Consider the following 26373-nt stretch of genomic DNA (forward strand, 5'->3'; position numbering starts at 1 on the left):
GTGGTGCAGCAAGGCTGTTTGCAAGGGGACACGTCACCCTGGTAGTGCACGTTCCTTTCATATTGCCACGTACGTTTCTTATCACTTTTGCTGCCTTCGCCCACAAAGGCTGTCGGCAACGCTCAGCGCAAACCGCGCCTTATTCTTCGAGAAGCTTCACGATTGTTGTAGACGATTTTGTTAAGATTGCGCGCAAGACGCGAACGCTCGAGCTCATTCTAGAGATTGCGCAACCACCAGCGATATCGCTGGAAAGTTCGATAGCGCCTGTATAAAAGCGGACGCGCTTGACCGCTTGGCAGTTGATCGACGGACGACGCCCTGTTCGCCGCTATCATTGTACAGCGTGTATTGCTGTAGTTCTCGTTCTCATTTTTCCGGCCACAAGTTCGGCCAAATAAACAGTTGCACCCTGCAAAGGCCGACTGCTGTCTTCGTCGAAGTCACGACCACGTGACATCTGGTGGAGGTGCTGCTTCATGATCCGGACGCCACCGCGGAGCGCTGACCCAAGCCCAAGCCGCAAAGAAGACGACTCTAAGGACAACCCGGATCCTCGAACCAGCCGCCGGCAGAAAGGACTACCCCCCGAATACGAACCCCTACCGGACAAGACCAGGATCACAGCGAAGAAGACAACAGCCCACCGAAGACGGTCTCGGAATTCGTTTCGGAGGCCACCACAATCGAAAAGGCACTAGCAATCCGCACTAGGCAGTACAACCGCCGCATGCCGACGACGAACTACGGGGAAGCACATGCGCTGGGCTCCGACGACCTACGTGAGACGATCAGGGCGGTCGTACGCGAAGAGCTGCGAAGGATGTTTCCTGCATCGCAACCCCAGGTCCATTCCATAGCCGACGTCGTTCGCGAGGAACTTCAGCATTCGCTAGGAGTTGCTGCACCGTCACCACCTGAGCCGGAAGCGATGAGCTATGCTGCCGTTGCACGCCATACTGTCGCCAATCCGCGCAATCACCAACGTCCTGTGCCGCCGCAGTTCCGCCGCCAGACACCGCCGCCACCTCCGATGCCATCCCGCCCGCCTACAGGCCAACGCTACACACCCCGAAAGACCGACGTTTGGCGTGCCCCTGACAACCGACTGCTCTGCTACCACTGCGGGGAGGCCGGCCACACGTACCGCCGCTGCCAGTACCGACAGATGGGGCTACGCGGTTTCGCCGTCAACGCGCCGCGCCCGCAGCCAGGCGAACGGCCTCGCGACATCGACGACTACCTCAACGGAACACAGTGGCAAGAAGGACGACCTTCCCGCTCCCCGCCGCCCGGCCGTTACATGTCACCGCATCGCCGGCAGTACACTGGCCCAAACCGGAGCCGGTCGCCTAGCCCGTATCCGGAAAACTAAGGGCAGCAACCGATGGAGGTGCGGTTGCTGAACCACGAAATGCTGAAGATCCTCCGCCGTCGACGACGACGCCACGACGATGTTCTGAGCCCCCGCCGCACGCCGAACCACGTCCTGAAGACGAAACTTTGCGACCGGAAGCAGACCTGACGACGCAACGCGGAAGCAGCGGTGCAAACCGACGTAGCCGTGACCCGACGCCGCGACACAACCGCAACGCAAGACGGCGGACTAGCGACCTGGACATTCTCATCGACGGCCACAACGTCACCGCTCTCGTCGATACTGGAGCCGACTATTCCGTCATCAGTGGGCCGTTCGCAGCAAAGTTGAAGAAAGTTAAGACTGCTTGGGAAGGCCCCGAGATCCGGACCGCTGGAGGTCATCTGATAACGCCGATTGGTGTCTGCACGGCGAGAGTCACCATCAATAACCAGACTTATCCTGCGAGCTTTGTAATCCTAAAAAACTGCTCCAGAGATGTGATACTTGGAATAGACTTCCTAAGTGACCACGGCACCGTCATCGACCTGAGGTCTGAGTCGATAACACTAACCTCAGACAAAGCGCTACCGCCCCACGCGACGCCACGGAACCATGCACTGAATGTGATGGAAGAGCAGGTGACCGTTCCGCCGCGCTCCAGCGTCATTATTTCCGTCGGCACCGAAGAACCCGCAGACCTTGAAGGTGTCATCGAGGGCGATCAGCACCTACTCCTGAACCGTCAGGTTTGCGTCGCAAGAGGCATAGCCGAGCTGCGTGATGGCAAAGAAAAGGTAGTGTTGACGAACTTTAGCCACGAATATAGGCACCTCAACATTGGTACGACGGTTGCCTACATCGACGAATATGTGGCCGCCAGCAATGCTTTCGCCCTCTTCGATGCTGCCGAACCTGCTTCGACGAATCGAGGTCCCGAACCAGATTTCGACGTTAACCCGAGCCTTCCGAAGGTCAAGCAAGACCAGCTCAAAACGCTGCTCCTGCAATACAAGGACTGTTTCTCGTCGTCATCGCGGGTCCGACAAACGCCCCTTGCTAAGCATCGCATTATAACAGAAGAAAATTCTCGACCACTCCGTCAGAGCCCCTACAGAGTTTCGACTCGAGAGCGCGACGCGATAAAGAGACAAGTCGACGAGATGTTACGCGACCACATCATCCAGCCGTCCAAGAGCCCCTGGGCGTCACCCGTGGTATTAGTGAGGAAGAAGGACGGGACACTGCGCTTCTGCGTTGATTACCGGCGCCTGAACAAGATCACGAAGAAGGACGTGTACCCCCTCCCACGGATAGACGACACCCTGGATCGACTTCACAACGCGACGTACTTTTCGTCGATGGACCTCAAGACCGGCTATTGGCAGATCGAAGTAGACGAAAGAGACCGAGAAAAGACTGCTTTTATAACACCCGACGGCCTCTTTGAGTTCAAGGTCATGCCTTTCGGTCTTTGCTCGGCACCTGCGACGTTCCAGCGCGCGATTGAAGTGGCAGTCGTGCCTTGTGTATTTGGACGACGTCGTCGTGTTTTCCTCGACCTTCGACGAGCATCTCCGGCGGCTTGAGGCAGTATTTCAAGCAATCAAGACCTCGGGACTGACCTTGAAGCCAGAAAAGTGCCGATTCGCGTATGACGAGCTCTTGTTTCTGGGTCATGTGATCGGCAAGTCTGGAGTGCGCCCAGACCCGCGGAAAACAGCTGCCATCGCCGACTTCGCGCCACCCACCGAAAAGAAGGCCGTGCGCCGATTTCTCGGCTTATGCGCCTATTACAGACGCTTCGTCAAAAACTTTTCACGAATCGCCGAACCACTTACGCTTCTCACGAAGACTAACGTGGAATTCAGGTGGGAAACGGCGCAAGTGCAAGCTTTTCAAGAACTTAAACGACGCCTGCAGACGCCACCCATACTTGCGCATTTCGACGATTGCGCCGATACGGAAATCCACACCGACGCAAGCAGCGTAGGACTTGGCGCCGTCCTTGTGCAGAAGACTGACGGGCAGGAAAGGGTCATCAGTTATGCTAGCCGGTCACTATCCAAGGCAGAAGCCAACTATTCCACAACAGAAAAGGAATGCCTTGCCATCATCTGGGCTACGTCAAAGTTTCGCCCCTACCTCTATGGCAGGCCCTTCAAAGTTGTCAGTGACCATCACGCCTTATGTTGGCTAGCTAACTTGAAGGACCCTTCAGGTCGTCTCGCACGTTGGAGTTTGAGGCTTCAAGAATTCGACATTACCGTCGTGTACAAGTCCGGACGAAAACACTCCGACGCCGACTGCCTGTCTCGTGCCCCCGTCGACGCGCCGCCGCAAGACGACGACGATGACTGCTTCCTCGGAACTATAAGTACCGATGACTTCGCCGAAAGGCAACGAGCCGACGCGGAACTGGGAGGCCTTATGGAGTACCTCGAGTGCAAGACCGCCGTTGTTCCGAAGGTATTCAAGTGAGGACTGCCGTCGTTTTTCTTACGGAACGGCGTTCTCCTGAAGAAGAACTTCTCGCCACTTCGAACCGACTACCTTCTTGTCGTACCCTCATCATTGCGACCAGAAGTCCTCCAGGCCCTACACGACGACCCGACGGCTGGACACCTTGGTGTTTCCCGCACGCTCGCCAGAATACAGGAAAAATACTACTGGCCACGCCTTGCTGCCGACGTCGCCCACTACGTTAAGACTTGCCGAGACTGCCAGCGACGGAAGACACCGCCGACTAGGCCAGCGGGACTTCTGCAGCCAATCGAACCACCTCACCGGCCGTTCCAGCAAATCGGGATGGACCTACTGGGGCCGTTCCCGACGTCGAATTCCGGCAATAAGTGGATCGTCGTAGCAACTTACTACCTCACCCGCTACGCCGAGACAAAGGCCTTACCCAAAGGCAGCGCCGCCGAGGTAGCCAAATTCTTCGTGGAGAACATCGTCTTGCGACTTGGCGCCCCAGAGGTCCTCATCACAGACAGAGGTACCGCCTTTACTGCGGACCCCTCTCAGGCGATTTTCAAATACAGCGAGACGAGCCACCGCCGCACCACCGCCTACCACCCGCAGACCAATGGCCTCACCGAGCGTCTAAATAAGACAATCGCCGACATGCTGGCCATGTACGTCGACGTTGAGCACAAGACGTGGGATGCCGTCCTTCCGTACGTGACCTTCGCTTACAACACGGCCGTCCAAGAAACGACGCAGATGACGCTGCACAAGTTGGTCTACGGAAGGAGCCCGGCGACGACACTCGACGCCATGCTACCGAACGTCACCGACGAAGAAAACCTCGACGCCGCCGCTTACTTACAACGTGCCGAAGAAGCTCGACAGCTTGCCCGCCTGCGCATCAAGACTCAGCAGCACACCGACAGCCGTCGCTACAATCTTCGACGACGCTTCGTGGAGTACCAGCCCGGCGACCGTGTCTGGGTCTGGACGCCAATACGACGACGCGGACTGAGTGAGAAGCTTCTTCGACGATACTTCGGACCGTACAGGGTACTTCGACGTCTCGGCGCACTCGACTACGAGGTTGTCCCCGACGGCATCACGAACTCTCAGAGGCGCCGAGCTCGACCCGAGGTCGTGCATGTGGTGCGCCTTAAACCGTACTATGCTCGTTAACGCACCTGAGGACTCTAATGTTTGTGTGCTTAGTTTTCTTTAGTATTGCATGTATTCATGTTCTGTTTTTAAGCATCGGGACGATGCTTTTTCAGAGGGGGGCATTGCCACGTACGTTTCTTATCACTTTTGCTGCATTCGCCCACAAAGGCTGTCGGCAACGCTCAGCGCTAACCGCGCCTTATTCTTCGAGAAGCTTCACGATTGTTGTAGATGATTTTGTTAAGATTGCGCGCAAGACGCGAACGCTCGAGCTCATTCTAGAGATTGCGCAACCACCAGCGATATCGCTGGAAAGTTCGATAGCGCCTGTATAAAAGCCGACGCGCTCGACCGCTTGGCAGTTGATCGACGGACGACGCCCTGTTCGCCGCTATCATTGTACAGCGTGTATTGCTGTAGTTATCGTTCTCATTTTTCCGGCCACAAGTTCGGCCAAATAAACAGTTGCACCCTGCAAAGGCCGACTGCTGTCTTCGTCGAAGTCACGACCACGTACAATATTCAGATAGTTGAATGTGTTGCTCGTTCTTTTGTTATCAGGCAGGGTTGTGCCGTGGTTGCTTTGTTTGTTAGTTTTCTTGCGTGTGATTTCTTCGAATAAAAACCAGTTGAAGTAGCGCCTGTCCTGTGTTGTTCTCTTCTTTTCCGTCTACGTTTTTTGCGCTTCGCCCACAATGAATTACTGTGTCATGGCGGAAGAAAAAATCCCATCTCAGGACGACATCGTGAGACCATGCAGGAGGTACTGTGAATTCCACGGCGTACAGAATTGTGACATGGGCTGTGCATATTGCTGTAGAATGAATACATTGGGCGCTAGGTGTACGGATGCACAGCTCGGAAAGTGATATAGTCACGGTACGCAGTAATCGGCTGACTTTTGCGTCCATAACAAATACGGCGGCTCCAGTATCGACAAAGGCAATTGCGCGAACACCGTCCACAAACACGTCTATTATGTTCTATGCGCTTTGCTGATGGCTTTGGCAGTTCGATGGCGTCGCAACCTTTACCACGTAGACTGCGGCAACTAGATTTCCTGGTCGCGTGCGACAGGACATGGCCGCATCGGCGACGGTGAACGGCGCGCAGATGGAGCTGGGCATGAATATAGGTAATATAGGCGGCGGTCGTGGGACATAATACGTGCGGCTTGATTGGCGGGTGACGGTTGATGCGAGTTGAGGCAGCTACGCGCGATTGCAATAGCCTGCGGCATGACCAGCGCAACCACACACAAAGCAGATGGGAATGTTGCCGGAAGTGCGCCATCGGTTCGCGGCTCCCATCCATGTCAAAGGACGTGATGGATGAGGCGGCTGCCGATATGACTGGATGGCGGTATCCAGTCGGGGCCTATGGATGCCGTCGGCGTATGCAAGCGACACACCCGCGTCGAAGGCCTGAGGTGTGGTGACAGCTTCGGCGTGACTAAGCGGGCCAGCCACAGGGATCACTTGTGGTGGCCTGGCTACAACTTGCACGTAACCTAGTGGCCCAGGCACTCGAGGGGGCTCGTGCTTTTCAGCCATGACCTCCGCGATGTCCTGCCGGATCGCTCGGTGGAGGGGAGGAAGAAGTATAGTTGACGGCTGTTCAACATGTTGCGATAGAGCAAAGGTCAGCAGAGAGCCCTGGCGGGCAATTTCCTCGCGTATGAATAGCACTGCCCTCCTAATATAGACCTCCCATCTATTCCCCTTCCACCTCAACCCCTAAATACACTGCGTGCCCGTAGAAATGTTCTCCAGCAGGATACACGGGCTCTTATACCACCGTGTGTCTGCTCTCTCCCCCTTCACCTTACTAGGGCGGAGGAAGCCGTGCTTAGGAGGCTTCGGGCAGGGGTGGCCCTTACACCAGCTGTTATCTAAACATGGAACTGGTGGCATTTACCAGTTGGTGCTACGTGCCCGTACTGTTCTGTTCCAGTGATGAAAGCAGATGCATACCACCTTATATGGACATGCCAAGGATCACAGTCGGAACGCTCCCGTCATCTCCAGCAAGCTGGTCTTCGCTACAGTGACACAAACAGTTATGACCGATGGATACATGACAACACATTCCACAAGACACTTCTTCACTTCATACACAACACCGGCCTAACGGCATATATTTAACACAAATATACATAACAAATATTATGCCTTAAGGGCAAGTCTATGACGCAAATAAAAAAAAAGAATAACTTCATTTCGTCGAGAAAGGCGGGATGGTCAGAAATGGCCGACAAGCCAGCTAGACCTGCATCGCGGAACGAGAGAGGACAAGTCATCCACTGCTGCCGGCGCATCTCCTCGTATCTTTGGCGCAGCGTGTTTACCTCTGCTACAGTGCGAGGGTTTTTGCCGAGTAGAATGGTGAATGCATCGTCGATGTCTTTCAGAACGAATTTTGGTTGCAGCGCCAACTTGGCCCAGGGACACGAGAAGCGCTGCGTATGTCGTCTTCCTTCTCGTGTCCCTGTGCCAAGTTCGCGCTGCAACCAAAATTCGTCATGACTTAGCAACAAGCCCACTTCTTGTTGACCCTTTCAGAACGTTACTGATTTTGTCAGACTCCGACATGGTCGCATCCACTTTCTTGCACAATTGAATATACGAAGAGCGCAACTGACAAGGACAGAAGAAGGTAACAACACACAGCGCTGGCTTTCAACAATGATTTAATAGCGGAGCGAAGTACATATAGAGTGAAAAAATGGGCATGCGTAGAAGGGTGCAGTTAACAGCCACTGCGATACAATGCCAGCAAAACAATTGTCACTTATTGATTGAGCTGGAAACCAGTACACATCTTAAAAATGATCGAGATACGCAATCTCTTTTTGCAATAGCGCAACGGATGGGGAACGTACACATGTACCGTCAAATTTACTTATGTGATAGGCCTCAATTATCTCACGCGTGGCCTGCGAGTGGTGCTTGCCTATTACCTGGCAACGCTCAAAGAGGGGCACGCAGCCGCAGTCGCGGCAGTGAATTCCGAGGTGTCCTTGAACCGCATTGTGCACATTGTAATTATGCTCTCTTAAGCGGTCATTCAAGCACCTTCCAGTTTGCCCTATGTATTTCTTACCGCAGGAAAGTGGAAGAAGATACACGGCACCAGTAGCACAAGGAACAAAGCGCGTTCTGTGATTCACAGAGCATCTTACTCTATTTGCAGCTGGTTGATTCACCAACTTACAAAGCTTCGATAGCTTTTCCGGGGCGGAAAAGACAACAGTGATGCCAGCGCGTTTCCCAATTTTTTTCAAATAGAGTCAGATGCTCTGTGAATCACAGAACGCGCTTTGTTTCTTGTGCTACTGTTGTCGTGTATCTTCTGCCGCTTTCCTGCGGTAAGAAATACATAGGGCAAACTGGAAGGTGCTTGAATGACCGCTTAAGAGAGCATAATAACAATGTGCACAAAGCGGTTCAAGGACACCTCGGAATTCACTGCCGCGACTGCGGCTGCGTGCCCCTGTTTGAGCGTTGCGAGGTAGCAGGCAAGCACCACTCGCAGGCCACGCGTGAGATAATTGAGGCCTATCACATAAGCAAATTTTACGGTACATGTGTAAGTTTCCCATCAGTTGCGCTATTGCAAACAGAGATTGCGTATCTCGATCATTTTTAAGATGTGTACTGGTTTCCAGCTCAATCAATAAGTGACAAGAGTTTTGCTGGCATTGTATCGCAGTGGCTGTTAACTGCACCCTTCTACGCATGCCCATTTTTTCACTATATATGTACTTCGCTCCGCTATTAAATCATTGTTGAAAGTCAGCGCTGTGTGTTGTTACCTTCTTCTGTCCTTGTCAGTTGCGCTGTTCGTATATTCAATTATGACCTACCAACTTGCCCAAATTTCCACGCTTCATAGCTTCTTGCACAAGTCGAGGATCTCTTCGATATAACTCGTGAATGATTTGATGGCCTCTTGAGCTCGTTCGCGTAAACACAGATCTGCCTGCAGCTTACGAACGGCAGGGCGACCAAGCACGCCGACAATGGCGGTGTTGAAATCGTACCAAGTAGGAAATTTTGATGCTTGGTTGTATTACAGTCGAAACCCGCGATAACGAAATCCAGAGGGAACGAAATTCTCACCGCAACGAAATATTTTTGGAGCACCGGCGAACGCCCATAGGAGTTAATGCATTTCGTAACTCAAGACTACGAAAGATATTCATACCGCAGTCCCTCATTAACGAAATGTTTGAAACACGAGTGCGCAAATAATCTAATCTCGCAACATTAACTACATTCGAAAACCGCTGAAATGCATTCATGCTACACTTAAATTGTGCAAAACTATTGCTACAGCGCACTTGAGGAGCAGCCGCCATCATTGTTCACAAAAAAATATAAAGCTGGAGACAATGATGATGATGATGGCTTGCCGAAACACCTGCTCGTTATCGCGGACTACGTAGCCAAATCGACATACATCATGGAGTTTCGTTCGTTGGTTTGGCTCTGTGCTTGGCTTTGTCGGCTTATTTTTGCGCGCACATGGTCGCGTGTGTGGAGCCATTTGTGGAGCGTTTGCTCTGTCGCTTGGTGCAACATGAACTGTGTGTGGCGATTACTTCGTCCGATTTCGCTGCCTGCGAAGATGCCGCCTCCCCCGAAAAAGCGGAAGTTCATCACGCTGGAAGATGAGGCTGCAGTCATCAGTGAGGTGGAAAAGGGCAGGAAAAAAATGGACATAGCCGCAGAATTCGGCGTTGCGTGCAGCTCGCTGTCCACGATTCTGCGCTGATCCAGTGGAGCCTGAAGAAGGTTCGCCTGTTGGCGCACTTGATGACGGTACTGGTGACAGCGCAGTGCCGCCGTCACTGACCAGTGCATGGGGCGAACTTTGTGCCGTGGCAAACGAGATTCCCCATCGAGAGGCATGAAACTGCTGCATGGTAAGGCCCGCCTAAGCAAACTTACTAACTTTTAGAAATAAAATGTGTTTTTTGTAAATTCCATGTCTTTTCTGCCGCATTCTCGCGCTAATGAAATTCCCGCAAGAGCGAAATTTTGTGCTTTCCCCGCCGATTTCGTTATTGCGGGTTTCAACTGTACCATAAGCTTGCGACACCCGTGAGGTAGACTTTTTGAGGTACCGGAATCGATACCCAACACCTCCGCCAAATTGTAAAGGTGTTTATTGGACGACACTCGGCGACGGTGCTCAATGGCGACAGTCAAGGCGGAGTGCGGACTCCCAGCACGAGCGGCGTTCTTGTAGGTGGGAGCTGGAGAGACCGACCGACTAGAAGGCGCTGGAGCAGACAACCAATTACAGAATTCCTAAGCTCCGCCACATAAGAAAGAAAGATCACGTATAGTATTTTTGAATAGCGCTGGCCGCAGTATGTGTACATTCGAAGAAAAAAGAGTTTGTGTGACTCTTCTCGGTGAGTCCTCACTTGCCACGTCTATTTACTGGACGAGGCAGGTGAACTTTCTTCATGGCACACAAAGCCACACGTTAGGAAGAGCCCACTGCCGGAAGGAACTCCGCCGCCCAGGAGCGATGGGACAAAATTGCACAAGTAGCCCGCTTGAAGTTCCCCGGTCTGGAGAAGTTGACAGCCGGGAACGTACGAGGCGTGACGGCAAGTTGCGTGCAGCGGCCAACCGCCGAAAGTCACTCGGACGAGAGCTGGCAGGAGCGGCAGGCTTGAACAGCAGGTGGCTAGGAAGGCACGCCGAAGCGACCAAGCTCGGGCACGAGCCAAAGCTTGACTAGGTGGACCAGCCGCCGAGAGCGGCTGCCAAGGCCACCAGGTGTGTTAGGTCAAGGTGTGGTGTCTGTAAGGGAAAAAGCAGGCAGCAGCCACAGCAGGGAGGACCAGGGAACAGCAGACCACATGGTCAGGAACAGCTCGCGGCACGGTAGACCCAGGTGCAGGAAGACTACAGAACGAGTGGATAGCAATGCCCCCGGTATAGCCGACTTGCCAAAAAGGGCACCTGTCGGGCGGTACTGCCCAAAAACGTGGCGCTTGCCAGGGTAAGACTTGGACGACACATGAGCGGGTATTTCCGGCCAAGAGGGCCCTTCACCATTTCCAAATGCGTCCACGCACCTTAGCAGTTCTTCTGTATTCACTATCATAGCATGGAATAAAGTCCAGCTACCTGTTAGTGGGAGAAAGGTTGCTTCAGTGTAGCGCCATCGGTATAGCCTGCGTTCCCGCAGGTTATACCGATGGCGTGACTTGGGGCCAGGGCTTTCCTGCGATGCGGTGACCGGCTCCCCCTCTCCCAAGTCATTGCTGCGGGCGACGAAATGTTTGATGTCGGAGACATTAACTGGACCGCCGACTTGCCGTCCTTGGGAGTCGGCCAGCGTGTACACCAGAGGCGACTAGGTAAGGACCCAACAACTTGGCCGACAGGGAGGCAGAGGTGCCTTTGGCGGCCTCACTCAAGACGTGATTGGACCTGAGGACGAGATCGCCGGCTTTGTAATGCACTTCCCGATGCGACCGGTCCACTGAGCCTTCTATCCAGCTCGCGTTTTTGCCAGGTTGGAGCGCGCCAGATCGAGGGCTGCGTCCATCCGTGAGCGCAGTTACGCCGCATAGCCAGACGCGCCGGCTTTGGTGGCGCACGCCTTGCTGCCGCCCCGCAGGACAAGGTCTGCGGGGTTAGGCAGCTCTCTACCGAAGTTGAGGAAAGCGGGCATGAACCTGACCGAAAGGTTAACCGTAGGCCGCAAGGAGAAACACACCTCGCTAAGATCCCAGTCTCTTCGTTGCTGCGCAGAGGCTGTCAGCAGGGCTTGAGGTTCTGGTTTATATGCTAAGTAGTGTTGGCCTGTGGCTGATACGTGGTTGTCTTGCGCTGCTTAATTCCAAAGGCAGCACACTCATCCAGGAACACCTTGGCCGTGAAATAGCACGGATTGTCTGTGATCAACAGCACCGGAAAGCCACAGCAGGTGAAGACCTCGGTGAACTTGTCCCAGATTGTGCGTGCCGTTAACTTTCGAAGAGGAAACCACTCGACCCACTTGCGAAGAGATCTGTAACAGCCAGAATAAAAACATGACCACTCCGGCTTCTTGGGGAGAGTCCCATTATGCGACAGGCCGCGACTTGCCACGGTTGTTGGCTGTCAATCAGCTGCATGAGCCCGCGAGGCATGCCATCACGCGGGTTCACACCTTGGCACACGCCGCATGAGCGGGCATAGTGAAGGGTATCACGCTTCATGCAAGGCATGTGGCAGAGCGGTAAAACTTTCGAAATGTCTTAATGCCACTCTCATGTCCAGCCAATCACCAGTCGTAGAAATAGCCGAGGGTGGCTTTTCTTAGACTGCGGGGCATGATCCCCTGGAAAATTTTTCCTGGGGAGCTTCTTTAGATGGGACGTAGCGCAGGAGAACGCCATCGGCATCAGGCAGGTATAAATGCAACGTGCCCGCAGCAAACCAGTTTCCATCCAGCATTCGGCGCCGACCGCAATTCCAGCTGTCCGTTTGCGCCCGGTGGCTTGGCCGCCATGCTCCTCTTGGGGGCTCCGCACTTTGGGCCCGTGAACAATCTCTTGAAGAAACGGACCGCTCTGCTTTGCCTTGAGTAGGTCCTCTCTGCTAAGAAGACACCGGTGGACGTGACAGGGTATACCAGGTATGCGTGGTCACCCGAGGCGGTCGACTCAAAAGTCACTTCGCCGGGGTTCTCGCCTTTCGACCCATTGGATCTAGAAGCCCCGGTGTCTACTTGGTGCGACTGCTGTCGGGAGTGGTGGACACAAATGTGAGACGCCAAAACGGGGGCACGCGACAAGGCACCAGCCACGACGTTACGGTAACGCACAAGAAAGTTGTACCGATCCAGAATCAGCGCCCAGCGCGTGTAGACTCTGTGTGGACTACTACCGGCTGAACGAGGTCACGAGGAAGGATGTTTATCCTATGTCTATTGTTGGCTCGATCGTAGCTGGCCCCCCAAGAAAAGTGATCTCTCCCGGTAACTGAAAGCAGAGGGCCGCCTAGGCGACCATACCTCGTGCTGTCGGTGTCGTCCGCATTGAACGAAGTCCGTCGCCACAGGATCTAGCAGGAACAAGCGCTTCGAGGGGGTCTGCTCTGAAGCCATGCCGAAACCATGTTGGGCGTCAGTTAGGTGGAGGTAGGTTTGCAAGAAGCTTACCCAACGAGCGCGACCGGGTTGGAACGCTACGTGCTCCACCGCCTTCACAGACACGCGGCGGCCGGGTTCGTCGGCTCTCCGACCCGACGCACTCGAGGCAGGTTGTAAGCAGAAACGGGTTTATTAACTCAAGATGCACTAGGTGCGACTATCCCGGCCTTGCAGGCCGCGCAGGGAAACTTCGCAAGACCAATCGAGTGTGCGCTTGCCGGCAGCGCTACGACTTTCCATGCAAATGGCACAGTCGAACGCACGAAATAGAAGCCGCCTGCCAGAGCACCGCGTCAACCTCTTGTGCAGGTCTGAGAGCATACCTCGCGGCGAGGTGGCGCCAGACAGAAGCACGCCCATGTAGAAAAGGGATGTCAGTGGCGGCCAATGAGGACAGGCGTAGCACAGTGACGTGCGCTAGCGTGGGGCGTGTTCCATGCAGGGAAGGCGCGACGCATGAATTGCACCAGACAAAAAGCCCAGGCACCGCAGCAACTGTCGTCATGTTGCCGTTCAAGACGGCTCCCGGCTCTCGAGGCGCACAGGGCTGGCACATGCGCTATCTGGGGAACGAGGAGCCAAAGTGGAGGGCGCTCTCGATTCCAAGAGTATAGGCAACTACCATGTGTGACTGCGATGTACTATGCGCGTCAAACGAAACCCTAACACCGGCAAGCCTTCGCATTGGTATAGTGCGCGCCGTCCAGTTATCACCATGGACAGGCGCGCATATGCGCAGTGGGGTCAAACTGGATGCGCGCGCCTGTCAATGGTGATGACAGGACGGCGTGCACTACACCATGCGAAGGCTTGCCGCTCTTCGGATTTCATTTGACGCGGATAGTACATAGTCATATATGCTGCAAAATCGACTGCACAAATCAGCATCATGTTTCTATATTGATTTCTTATGATCATGAATAAATCAAAACGCAGTGATGTCTGGAGGCATCATACTTGTGACTTGCTATGTATTCGTTCCTGTTCAGTTTAAGCAGCCATTAAAATGGTATCTGAAACGCAGGACGCGATATTCTTATAAGAAAAGGGTATTCTAATAAGAATTTGCAAAGCACTCCACAATAATTGATCTGCATAGATACAATAAAGGCTCACAACAAAACAACAAAGGCAAACAGACATGGCACGGAACAGTATTTGCCAGTATCGTGTGAAACAAATCTTGGAAACAGTATCTTTTGCAACGTGTCACTTTCTAACAAACATGCAGCACAAGATGATGTGGGCCTATTTTAAATAACAAACGATATTGGTTAAGGCTCCTCTTTTCTCTGTCCTCTTGACCAACCAAAGGCAGTGTAGCACCGAGTGCCTCTCTGACAAAGCGAACGGCGCTGATGGCTTTCCCATCACGAGTGGCGAGGCGACAAAACATCGCGGCACCTTTCTTTATCCGACTGTGGCCGTCAACTGGAGTAAAGAGGCTGGAGAAGCAAGCCAGCTTTCTGGAAATAACGAACGCGCACAGCAGATTACTTCGATTGGAAAGCACCCTTGGCGCTTGCATCGTAACTGGCGTCACATCTTAACTGTACACACATATGACACGAGTGTTTCGCTTTAAATTATTTCTCAGCGAAAACAAATTTTCACATAAAAGAAGGCGGGAGCCTCGCTTTGCAATAGGCACAGGTTATGCATGAACGAATGAAATTTTCTTTCTGAAAAATTGCTTCAACAATTGCTCCCGGAATGAGCCAGCCTTTGCGTGGGCTTAATCTGGCACCCAAGCGCACCCTTCGGCAGTCAGGGGCACGCTGTGAGCAATTTTTAGGCGCGTGCTTTACACACGCAATTCATCTTTAAAGGCTCAGATAACCACATGCGAATGCAAGCGACCAAACGCCCAGTGCGCGCGGACGTCGTCTCTGTTGAGATAGGACATGTCATGCTAGAATTACCGTACATAGCTCCTACAGATGCTGGAAGCGTCGGAAACCTGCACATCAAATTGCAATCTTTATTAAGCAAAAACCACAATATTTTGTACGTGTAAGTGTTCTGCACGCAATATTTATTCCCGTTTGCTCGCATGCACGCACGCTCTACATTTATTAGAGATACAAATGTTATTAGGACATAAATCAAAGCGCATCTCACAATGACACATTTTGCCTTCAGCAATGCAGACAAAATCTGTGATCAGCAAAAAATCGCCGTTGATAATTGACTGTATCACTCATATGACGGGAGTTTGTACAAAAACACGCACGATGGTCTCAACTCCTTAACAGACAGTTTTGGTTGAGCGTCCACAACAGCCCAGTGAGCGCAAGCTGCCATTGGAAACGGCTAGAAGTCAATTTCGGCAGAGCTGCTGGCGAAGGAAGCCAAGGCGTTATAATGAGTGCCTACGAAAGCAGTACACTCACCGTTAACAGGCGCACGTTGACCGTGCTGGCAGCTCTATGAATATGGCCCTCTCCAAGCATGACTTCCATCACGGGGCCACGGAGCCACCGCTACAATATTGCGTCAGCGCAACCGAAGATGCGCACGCTTTCTCGAACAGAAAATTACAAGACACGCAACGCACTCCAAGAGAAAAGGGAGACTGAGAGAGGAGGCGCCTTAGCCACCGTCCCCGCCGTCGAGCCTAGGGCGCGTCGCAGGGCCGTTGCACACAGCGTATAGAACAGCGCCGAACACCAGCCGCTCGATATACAGATTGTCCCACATAACTTGAGCCAAGACTGAAAATGAAAGGCACTTCAGAGGCAAATTCAGCCAAACGTATACTGCTCGCACTAGCCTACAGATAATCCGGCTATTTTTTATTTTCCCCTAAACTAATTAGTTATTTTTTATTTACTTAACTTTTTGCCTATTGGCTGAAAACCCAAAATATGAAGACTGAGCTGTAGAGCACTTTTAGAAACCACGGACTCCATCATGCTGATACCAGATATCTTTAATCCTAGCCAGTGGAACATTGCACAGAAAATTTTGAAGTGGTCCATCGAAGATATCGTTGACATATCGTTCGCCTGTAAGTAAGCTGTCGAGGAAGACATGCCCGATTACAGTACCACCGTAAATGCCACACCACACACTGAAAGACCACTGATATTGGTGACGCACCTGCCAAACCCAGTGAGGGTTCTTGTCACTCCAATAGTGAACGTTGTGAATGTTCACTTGAGCATTGCGCGAGAAGTTAACTTCGATCGTCGGTCCAAAGTACCTTGTTAACGAATCCTGGGTCTTCTTCTATCTTGATTAGGATCCAGTTTGCAAAGTCTGTGCGATTCGGGAAGTCGCTAGGCTTTAATGCTTGGGGCAGCTGCACGTGGTAGGGATGAAGTTGTCTATTCTTTAGTATTCTCTACACCGAAGATTTCAAGACACCAGCTTCAGCACCCACACTACGGACACTTGCGAGGGGGTCTGCAGAAAACATGGACAGGATATCCCTCTCCACTTCCTCTCTCAAAACTGAAGATTTGTGCCGTTTCGTGGTAAATGTCCCATTCTCTTTCAGCGTTTCATACGTACGCACAATGGTCATTGAGCTTGGCCACGTACCGGGATGGTAGCGTATAAACAGCTTAACTGCCTGCCTTCTGTGTCCGCGTGATGCACCTAGGGCGAGAACCATATCCGCTCGTTGCCCATTCGAGTACGGCATATCAGCTGCTTACACAGATGAAAACAGTGTAACGTTGCTGTCCAGAACACGAACACTCTTAGAAAAAATAGTCGGCGTATTCACTAACTAAATACTAACCGTTTACTTGTCACAAAGTACACTAGTCCCTTAGTAAATGAAGGTAGTAAAATGCAGGTTAGTGGATCTTGCTACCTAGTTAGTAAGGGAATAGTACTAGCTCAAATGGCTAGTCCATTACTAAGTTGTTAGTAACCGTGCTAGCAACTTACTAACCGTATTAACTCTACTACATATAGCCAATTAGAGGTTTACGCCTATTTTGTTTATATGTGCGTGTGCATTGCCATATCAAGATGATTATATTACAAAATTATTTAAAGGATGAAAAAAAAACGAAGTGGCATTGTTCCCGTACATTAACTAATGGCCGCTACTTACTTCATGTAATTATCATGGCAAGTACACATCACAGCAACATACATAAGGCATACATTGATCACGAATGAGAACACACATGCAAGCGCACACACAGAATAGCAAGACTTTTACGTCGCCGATATCTACTCTAGCAGCGGCTTGAAGACTATTTATGCTCCTACTTTGGGATAGCACACCGTGTACTGGTTAGCAACCATAGAATTTAGAAGAATAATTGATGTTTTCTACACATTATCGTGTGCCCTTATATTTGCTTACATGCGTGCCATCACGTAGAGCGAAACCTTAATTCCAAGGTAATCAATGAAATTAAAGTTTGTTTAAATTTTGCTGAAGACCGTCACGATTACGGCAAAGTATACTGAGCATCTACAAAAGATCTGGCAACGTGGGTGGCTAGTAGTTACCTAGTTAAAAACACCAAGTAAGCTTTCTGGTTAGTGAAGGCAGCACTTTAGGACCTTTACTAACTGCTCGCTAGTAAACAGATTTCGCGAAGGTAGTAAAATACGCTTGAAACTAGTAAATGCAAGCATTTACTAACCATTTACTAACTTTTTTTCTAAGAGTGAAGGGTTACGGGTGTCTGAGGAGCACCTGAACATAGACAACGCGTCAGGAATGGTTCGCACGACGCAGACGCTTTGTGGGGTCTGTTTTTGTTCAAACTGCGAAATTGCAGCAGCCATCGAGGCTTCTCGTCCTGTCGCGTTTCGCCCTTTCTGCATGAATCAGAATCAAACTGCTGTTTTTTTTTCCTCGCAGTCGGGACCGCTTTATCACCGCGGCAGCGCTCGGCCAGCAGCGTGCATTTGCACCGTCATTGAACGAAAGACGGGCGCCCAGACATCGACCACTTTCAAAGCACCCTGTCGCTTCCCCGTGGCAGCCGCAGGCGACCTCGTCCTCCGGTTGTACGCTTGAGAGCAGCACTATAGCAGTGCGCTCGCGGTCCGTCACGTGGCCTCTTTTCAAATTTCGCGGGCTTTCTTTACAACGCGGAAAAAATAGCACCGCGAGACGTATCGTACAGGAAACAATTCAGTCCGTTGTTTCTAAGAGTGCTCTACAGCTCAGTGTTCATATTTTGGGTTTTCAGCCAACAAGTAAAAAGTTAGGTAATTAAAAATAATTAACTAATTAGTTTAGGGGAAAATAAAAAATAGCCTGAGTATCCATAGGCTAGTGCGGGTTGCATACGTTTGGTTCAATTTGACTCTGAAGTGCCTTTCATTTACAAAGTCTTAGCTCAAGTTATGTGGGACAACCTGTATATGACATACACGGCGGCGCCTTCAACACAGAAGCCAATCGAAACCACCGCACGAGAGTCAATTCACTCTTGAAGAACAGTTAACCCTCATTTTCTGATGCTACCTTCCGAAAGGGGTAAATTGCATAACCAAAGAGAGTCAGGGTGCAGTGACCCTCTTCTGACTGCTTTTTTAGGGTGTAGGACACAAGAGGTGGTCGGTTGAGCGACGCAACGTGCACCAAGAGATTGGAAACGCAGCCTTGCATGGAGCTCGGTGTGGTGACAGTGAGTTAAGTGGGGTTGGTAGGTGTAATATGAAATGAGCCCGCTCAGGGCATTGTCAACAGGAGATGACTCATAGGTTTCTTCGTCCTGTAGTGGACTCGGATAAATGCAGCGCGACTTGGACGAAGACAGGAGACACATAAAACACAGACGAGCGCCGACTTACAACTGAGTTTATTTGCACTTCGACAGGCCTTTTTGTATGCACCACCCAGCCTGTATCAACCATCACACAGAAGCAGATAAACGAGGATAAAACGATAAAGGACTTAATGATGCTGTAAGCAAAAAATATCACATGCCTATAACAAGACGAAAAGCCACCGTTTATGCGCACCTATATCACACAAGCGAACTAATTTTTGATGACAAGACAGCGCAAAGAATTACACATTCCAAAAAACGCGCCAACAAAAACCAAGCCGAACACACGCACAGCGTGAAATATCTTGTCCTGGTGACGATTGAAGTAGGCATCTAAAAGAACAATGACCAAAAACCACGGAAAAGCATGAAAGGATGAAACACTCAATGACAACCTAGAGATCAGAAATCGGCGTCAGGTAGTAAAACCAACAGACTGCTTGCGCTCTTACCGAAAAAAAATACAAAACCAAAAGCAGACAAAATCAATACATTTAACTGTGAACGGATCAAAATAATTCAAAACAACCCGGCGCCGGGGTGACAACCACGCACTGTGAAAAACGAATTATTCACCTCATTTGTGTCATGGATAACAAGTGTAAAGATGAACAAATGACCAACAAAAACACGGAAAAGCAGGTGAGGGCGAAAGGACACGTCACACAAAACCATCTAAAAAGTCAACCTCAGCGTCCGTTAATGTGACTGAAGGCGTGCTTACACATTGATCGGCAGCTTTCCTAATAAAAAACGCTTCAACAAGTTCTCGTTCTGTCCTGTCTTTGGCTCTTTTCAGAAAATTTGTACTGTTGAAATTTGGTGTGCAGCCGCAACGCTTGCAGTGCTCAGCTAGGAAGCCACCAGCGTTATTGCGTACATTAAGGTTGTGCTCTTTTGCTCGCTCATTAAAACATCTGCCCGTTTGCCCTATGTACCGGCGGCCACAGCTGAGGGGAATGTCGTAAACGACATTTGCGACACATTCTGTGAACCTGTTTTTGTGCTTAGTCGTGCACTGGGGTAACCCTTGCCGATTGATCATGCTGCACAATTTCGACAACTTACAAGGGGCTGAGAATACTATCTGAACATCGTGTTTTGATGCCACCCTCTTGATATTGTGTGATATTCTATGAATGTAGGGAATCACTTGTACCTGCTTCCTTTGATTCTCCCGTTCTTTTCCCCCGTCAGAACGCTTAATCTTTTGAAGCAACGACTCGGACACCTCAGATACCAGGAAAGACGGGTACCCTGCGCTCCTCAAACGTGTTACCTGATCTTTGAAGCTTTCAGACATGCAATGTTCACAAGATTTTGTTAGCGCGGACTGGAGACAATTCGTTACTATTCCTCTCTTAACGAGTTTCGAATGAGCACTTTCGAAGGGAAGTAGGCCTTTCTTTGACCTCGGACTGAATTTCCAGCAGATTCTTTCAGAACTGAACAGCAGGCTTAAGTCCAGAAATTGAAGCCTGTTGTGTTCTGGCAGCTCCCACGTGAAGTTAAGACCTGCGCCATGTTTTGTGAAAATATCTACAATGTTCTTCGCAACACCTTCTATCTCTTCGCTGCATACATCTTTTAGAATTACAAGGAAGTCGTCTACATACCTATGAATTTCTACCACGCGTGAGCCCTGAATGTGGGTTTGAATGCGCATTCCTATGACTGACAAGAAAATATCGCAAAGAACCGGAGCAACTGACGACCCAATGCAAATACCGCGTTTTTGAATAAAGAAGTTCTCTTCAAACTTTATAGCTGTTGACTTCAGGTAGAATTCTAACAAGTCTAAGAAGTCCTCACTGCGTATTCCTGCTGCGTTCTGGAATTCAGTTTCTCCGAAATCTGATATCTTTTCCTTTAAAGCGCTTAGTAATTCCTGATGCGGAACAGAATAATACAGCTCTTCAATGTCAATGGAAAATCCAGTGTACAGACCTGGAGGCAAACCTCCTAAACACTTTACAACGTCCGATGAACTTCTAACTAGAAAAGGATCCCCGCTCACCAACACATGAAGATGCTTTTGTAGGTATCTTGCGACCAGGCGTTGCCACGTACCATTTTCGGAGACAATGGCTCGAAGAGGTGCTCCATCCTTGTGTGTCTTGATCGTGAAGAAAACTTTACTACCTGACGCCGATTTCTGATCTCTAGGTTGTCATTGAGTGTTTCATCCTTTCATGCTTTTCCGTGGTTTTTGGTCATTGTTCTTTTAGATGCCTACTTCAATCGTCACCAGGACAAGATATTTCACGCTGTGCGTGTGTTCGGCTTGGTTTTTGTTGGCGCGTTTTTTGGAATGTGTAATTCTTTGCGCTGTCTTGTCATCAAAAATTAGTTCGCTTGTGTGATATAGGTGCGCATAAACGGTGGCTTTTCGTCTTGTTATAGGCATGTGATATTTTTTGCTTACAGCATCATTAAGTCCTTTATCGTTTTATCCTCGTTTATCTGCTTCTGTGTGATGGTTGATATAGGCTGGGTGGTGCATACAAAAAGGCCTGTCGAAGTGCAAATAAACTCAGTTGTAAGTCGGCGCTCGTCTGTGTTTTATGTGTCTCCTGTCTTCGTCCAAGTCGCGCTGCATTTATCCGAGTATGTACCAACTCGCCCAAGTCAAAGTTTTACTGTAGTGGACGTAGAATAAGCTTACAATGATGACAGTGAAGAACTAGTTGTCGCTGTATAGCGACTGGTCTGACAGCAAGCGTGTTCAAACTACCGAAATTTCTATGTTTGTCTTCCTAGCGCTCGCGCCAGGCTAGGGCTCCTCAAATCAGGTTCCACAGCTCATCTTAATAAACTTCATAAAGACTTGAACAAGCGCAGCCGGCGCGAGATCTATGTAGTCTTCAGATTCAACGGAAAGTGTAAAATTGATGAAAACACCGATGGATGCCGGCCAAGGTGAAAAGTATTTTGTCGCGTTTCATCTGTGTACAAGTAGTCTTTTTCTGTGTGGACGATGCTACCCAAACAACAAAATGAACAGTTGAAGACTTTGGCATTTTCATTACCTTGCAAGAACCAGACAGACATCTGTAGAAAATCGGCAAAGTTGTTTTTAAAGCTTTCAACGTAAAGCGCTATACGGAGGGGCACAGGAGAAGGTGACATTAGGAAAAAAATTAGCGTAGCTGGCACTACTAGCGCAGAGATGGAGAAACAGCGGAGCTGATCGACACCTTGCTGGTGCATATTGCGCTAGGCTGAGCTCAACCAAGCATTTTGTAGAATTTATTGACTACCGATTGATCATAGATTGGCTATCATTTGGCCATTACAAGGTATTGGCAACGCATTTTGAGCTAAGGTGAAGTCAACAAGGCATTTTGTAGAAATTACTGGATCGATGATCGATTCGCTATTGATTGGGCATTAGAATGTATTGGCCACGCATTTTGAGCGAGGCTAAGCTCTATAAAGTGTTTTCTGGAATTTCTTGAGGATTGCTCGGTCACTGAATAGCTATTCATTGGCTATCAATTGGCCATTACAAGGTAGTAACCATGCATTTTGGGCTAGGCTAAGCTCTATAATGTATTTTCTGGAATTTCTTCAGGATTGCTCGGTCATAGACTAGCTATTCATTGGCTATCAATTGGCCGTTACAAAGTAGTGGCCACGCATTTTAGGCTTGGCTAAGCTCAACTAAGCATTCTGTGGAACTTAATGATTATAATAATCATATTTCTTTCCGCTTCAATGTATACAGGGGCAGCTGCAGAGAAAGCTGTCATAGACAGCTTGACTGAACCGTAACCTCTAATTACGAGGCGACAGCGAAAGGCAGTTCAAAAGGAAATTGGCAAGCACATGCGGCTCCATATAAAAAAATAAAAAAACAGCATTGAAAAACAGACATGTAATGAACATATATAGTGTTATCTGCACATTTTACAAACAACGAAAATCGCTTCCTCAAAAAAAAAAAAGAAAACATAACTCATTCCTAAGACCATCATGTGTCAAATAAGAGCACAATTGAAAAATCTAATTTCAAAATAATAAAATACAGATACAGAGGAACGAGACACATACTATTTCAGTTACCCCAAACCTAAAATACATTTGAGGGTACATCCTTATACATAAGAAGGGTGTCGACTTGGCCTTGTTGGTTTGTCGTTCTCGTAAACTGTTGCGCGTAAAAGACGTAGACAGGGAACACAAGATGACACACATGGTGCGCTCCGTGTGTGTCATTTTGTGTTCCCTGTCTACGTCTTTCACGCGCAACAGTTTACGAGAAACCTTAGACATGCTACGAAGTTTTACATAGGTGCAGGTAAACAGGTTAAAGTTTGAAGCTGCGTACACGTTTAGAAGAGTGGGAAATGTACGTTGAAGGTGATCTCTTCCTGCGTTTATGCATACTGTTGGCACCAACCAGTTTTCGGCTTTTCTGAAAGTGTAACTCGTTTTCTCCCCTTCCAAGTTGGCGAGATGTTGGTTATTCGTTATTCATCTATTATCCATTAGGTATTTATTGGCTATCGATTGGCTATAACATGTTATCGATTGCTAGACTAAGCTTAACTAGTCTCAACCACGTTCAGCTTGAATAGGCCAGGCATAACCAGTCTTGACTTATACTATCTAGGCTGTGCAAATTCAGGCCTAGCTTTTGCGAACACCACGTGGACCAACGGCGAGCTTAAACGGCTTCGCTGTTAACCCTTTGCGGTCCGTTGTCGGGCAGCGCCCGACAACGCAACACGGCCGTAGCGGTCCGCTGTCGGGCCCCGCCCGACAAGGGTGTTCGTGGTTTAAATTTTGCTGTTTTTCTCACCGCGAGTCGCGCGCATTTTTTGTATACATGAAGGGCCATCTCTTGAGGAATAAGTGAGCTTTGTTTGTTGAGGTTTTACTTTTTTGACACTAGGGTGCAGCACTATGATCAGCACGGGGCCTAGAGCGTACCCACTCGCGCGCGCGGTTCGCTGAGAAGCATGGCCACGTTTTCACCGCGTGCGTTTTACGGCGGTGCTTTTAGCGAAAGCGAGGATGACTTTAGTGAGGAAGAGAATTACGTGCCTCCATCAGGCAGTGATGACAGTGATTCGACAGAAGTGAGTGACGAAGACGACGACGGCGGCGGTGGAAACCTGCAGTAATAACCCTGGCCTGCACACAGGGGAATGCTTTGAGCGGTATCATACGTTGCCCAAACATCACTAAAAGAGTTGCCTGCAGAATGCAGGAGCAAAAATAAATATCCTGTGCGTTTCTCTTCCACAGCTTGTGTTTTTATTCGCGGCGCCAGAAACTGGCGAAATAGTTTCGGACCGCTAGAGCCGGAAAGTGGGTAAAGGTTTTGGACCGCAAAGGGTTAAAATTGTTCATTCAACGAAAGTTGTAGATGAAGTGGTCAAGCACACTTACCCTGCACGACTTGATCGTCTACCGCAGAGCCACTAGCCGTCATCTGCAGAGAAGTGGCCGTTTGGCTGACCACCTTGAGCACAAATCCTTCCACGTGGGCTATGCAAACAAGTAGAAAACATCACTGTCACACAGGCGCTCACACGAATATAGAAATACAATATAGAGCTCTCAATAAACAGTGTTCGGCACTGTAAAAAGTTTGGCCTTTCCTCACAGAGAAGATTACCTTAGTAACCTGCTATTTCCCGATGGGATTGCATCGATCAGTAACTCAGGGGAGAAATTGCGACTCATGATTGCTCAATTTTACAAGGAAATCAGAACGGCAGGTCTGAAAACAGCGCTTTAAGACAGGTAGCGACCAACTGGAAGTTCAATTCAATTCAATTCAATTCACTTTATTCAGTTTCTTTACAATGCAGCGTAATTAGTGATATGTATTACATTCGGAGGTCCCATAGTTCTGAGAACTGACGGGGGGACCTCCTAATACTGAAACACATGTATATTAGGTGTCAAATGCAGCATGAGAAAAAAAGGAGTGCATTGATAAAAAAAAATTACTGAAAGGCTAGGGAGAACGCAAGATTGACAAATAAAAGCAAAAAGTGACTGAAAAAAAAGTAAGCAAAAAAACACTGCCATGGTATATAAATCTATGATTATACAATAGTTAGTATAAGCTGAAGAAAAAAAAATGCTAGAGAAAATCTGCATGATGCAGACATCAAGAAATCATCGAAACAAAGTGAAAACAACAAAATCGAAAACAAAAGCAATATACAAAACAATGAATACAAAACGATATAGAAATTGCCGCAACGAAACAAAAGCAAGGTGAATTCATCTTGAAACAATAACAAGTATTCAAAGGTAATGATAGCGAATCAAGCATGCACAATAATAAAAAATAAATGAGCTAATCATATTAAAATAACAGAGGAAGAATGGCAGATTAGTAAGTTATTGTAATTCCTCACATAATTGGTCGAGACAGTATTTATTGTGAAAGTTTTTAAATATATGTATCGATGGGGATGATTTAATTTCATATGGTACTGAGTTCAAAAAGGATATGCCTGAAAAGAGGGCAGTTAGTTTCCCGTAATTTGTGCAAATGCGCGGGAGAAGTAGATCACCGTTTGAAGAGAACCTGTTAATGTTAGTATTTATAAGCAGTTCGTTTCGGCATGCCGGGATGGAGGTGCCACATTGCGTAAGCTTTTTAAAGGTAAATTGATATAGTTGATGTTTAAGTAGTCCTTTTAGTGACAGAATATTTAAATGTAGGTATAGTGGTTTTGAGGGTGTAAAAACAATATTGAAGGTCACTAGTCGTACAGCTTCGTTTTGAAGGCCCTGAAGAAAATCCAAGTGACAGTAATAAGTGTTAGTGAGAGTGACGCAGTGAGTGTGACGCAGTGAGACAGATGACTATAAGTGTCACCCAGTGAGACAGATGACTGAATGTAGGAGCAATAGAGCGCACGAATAATATGTCTCTGGAAATAATTACTGTGATTTAATGATGACATGTATGCCAAAAGAAACTTTCTGCATTAGCGAATGAACGTGAAGATGATGTTTTAGGTGTTTATCTAATGTCACACCCAGAAACCTGGCGCTGTTAGTAAACGGTATTTCATTGTCCCCTATTGTGAGCACCGCGGGTGCCACTTTTAGTAATGGAGAATAAAATATTACGAATGTAGTTTTAGTTGGGTTAATGTGCAGGCTTTTGCTACTGCACCAGTCACTGACGTTTTTTAAGTCTACGCTTAGCTTTTCTAGAAGTACGGAGATGCTTTTATGAGATGAATATATGACTGTATCGTCCGCATATTACAAGCAGTCAGTATGGCGAAGTGTTAGGGGCAAATCGTTATTAAATAGCAGAAAAATCAAAGGGGCCGGAATAGATCCTTGAGGCACTCCTTGATTAGTAATTTTGGGACTGGAAATGCTACCGTTGACTTGGACAACTTGCGATCTGTTGGTTAGGTAACTCTTTATAAGACTCAAGGCTAGGCCTGTAATACCGAAAGATGTGAGTTTATGTAATAGAATGGC

At 49.1% G+C, this 26373-nt stretch overlaps 1 protein-coding gene across 1 annotated transcript in view; it reads right to left on the reverse strand.

Annotated features, from left to right (window-relative positions):
• The window catches only part of LOC119395174 (nucleolar and coiled-body phosphoprotein 1), a 675420-nt gene that overhangs the window by 588895 nt on the left and 60152 nt on the right, over nt 1-26373 (reverse strand). Inside the window, exon 4 of the mRNA XM_049416108.1 lies at nt 24301-24399. Coding sequence (XP_049272065.1) covers nt 24301-24399 — 99 coding nt within the window. The remainder of the gene's footprint in view (nt 1-24300; nt 24400-26373) is intronic.

Source organism: Rhipicephalus sanguineus, chromosome 5, assembly GCF_013339695.2.
Source record: "Rhipicephalus sanguineus isolate Rsan-2018 chromosome 5, BIME_Rsan_1.4, whole genome shotgun sequence".
In the NCBI taxonomy this organism is placed as follows: domain Eukaryota; kingdom Metazoa; phylum Arthropoda; class Arachnida; order Ixodida; family Ixodidae; genus Rhipicephalus; species Rhipicephalus sanguineus.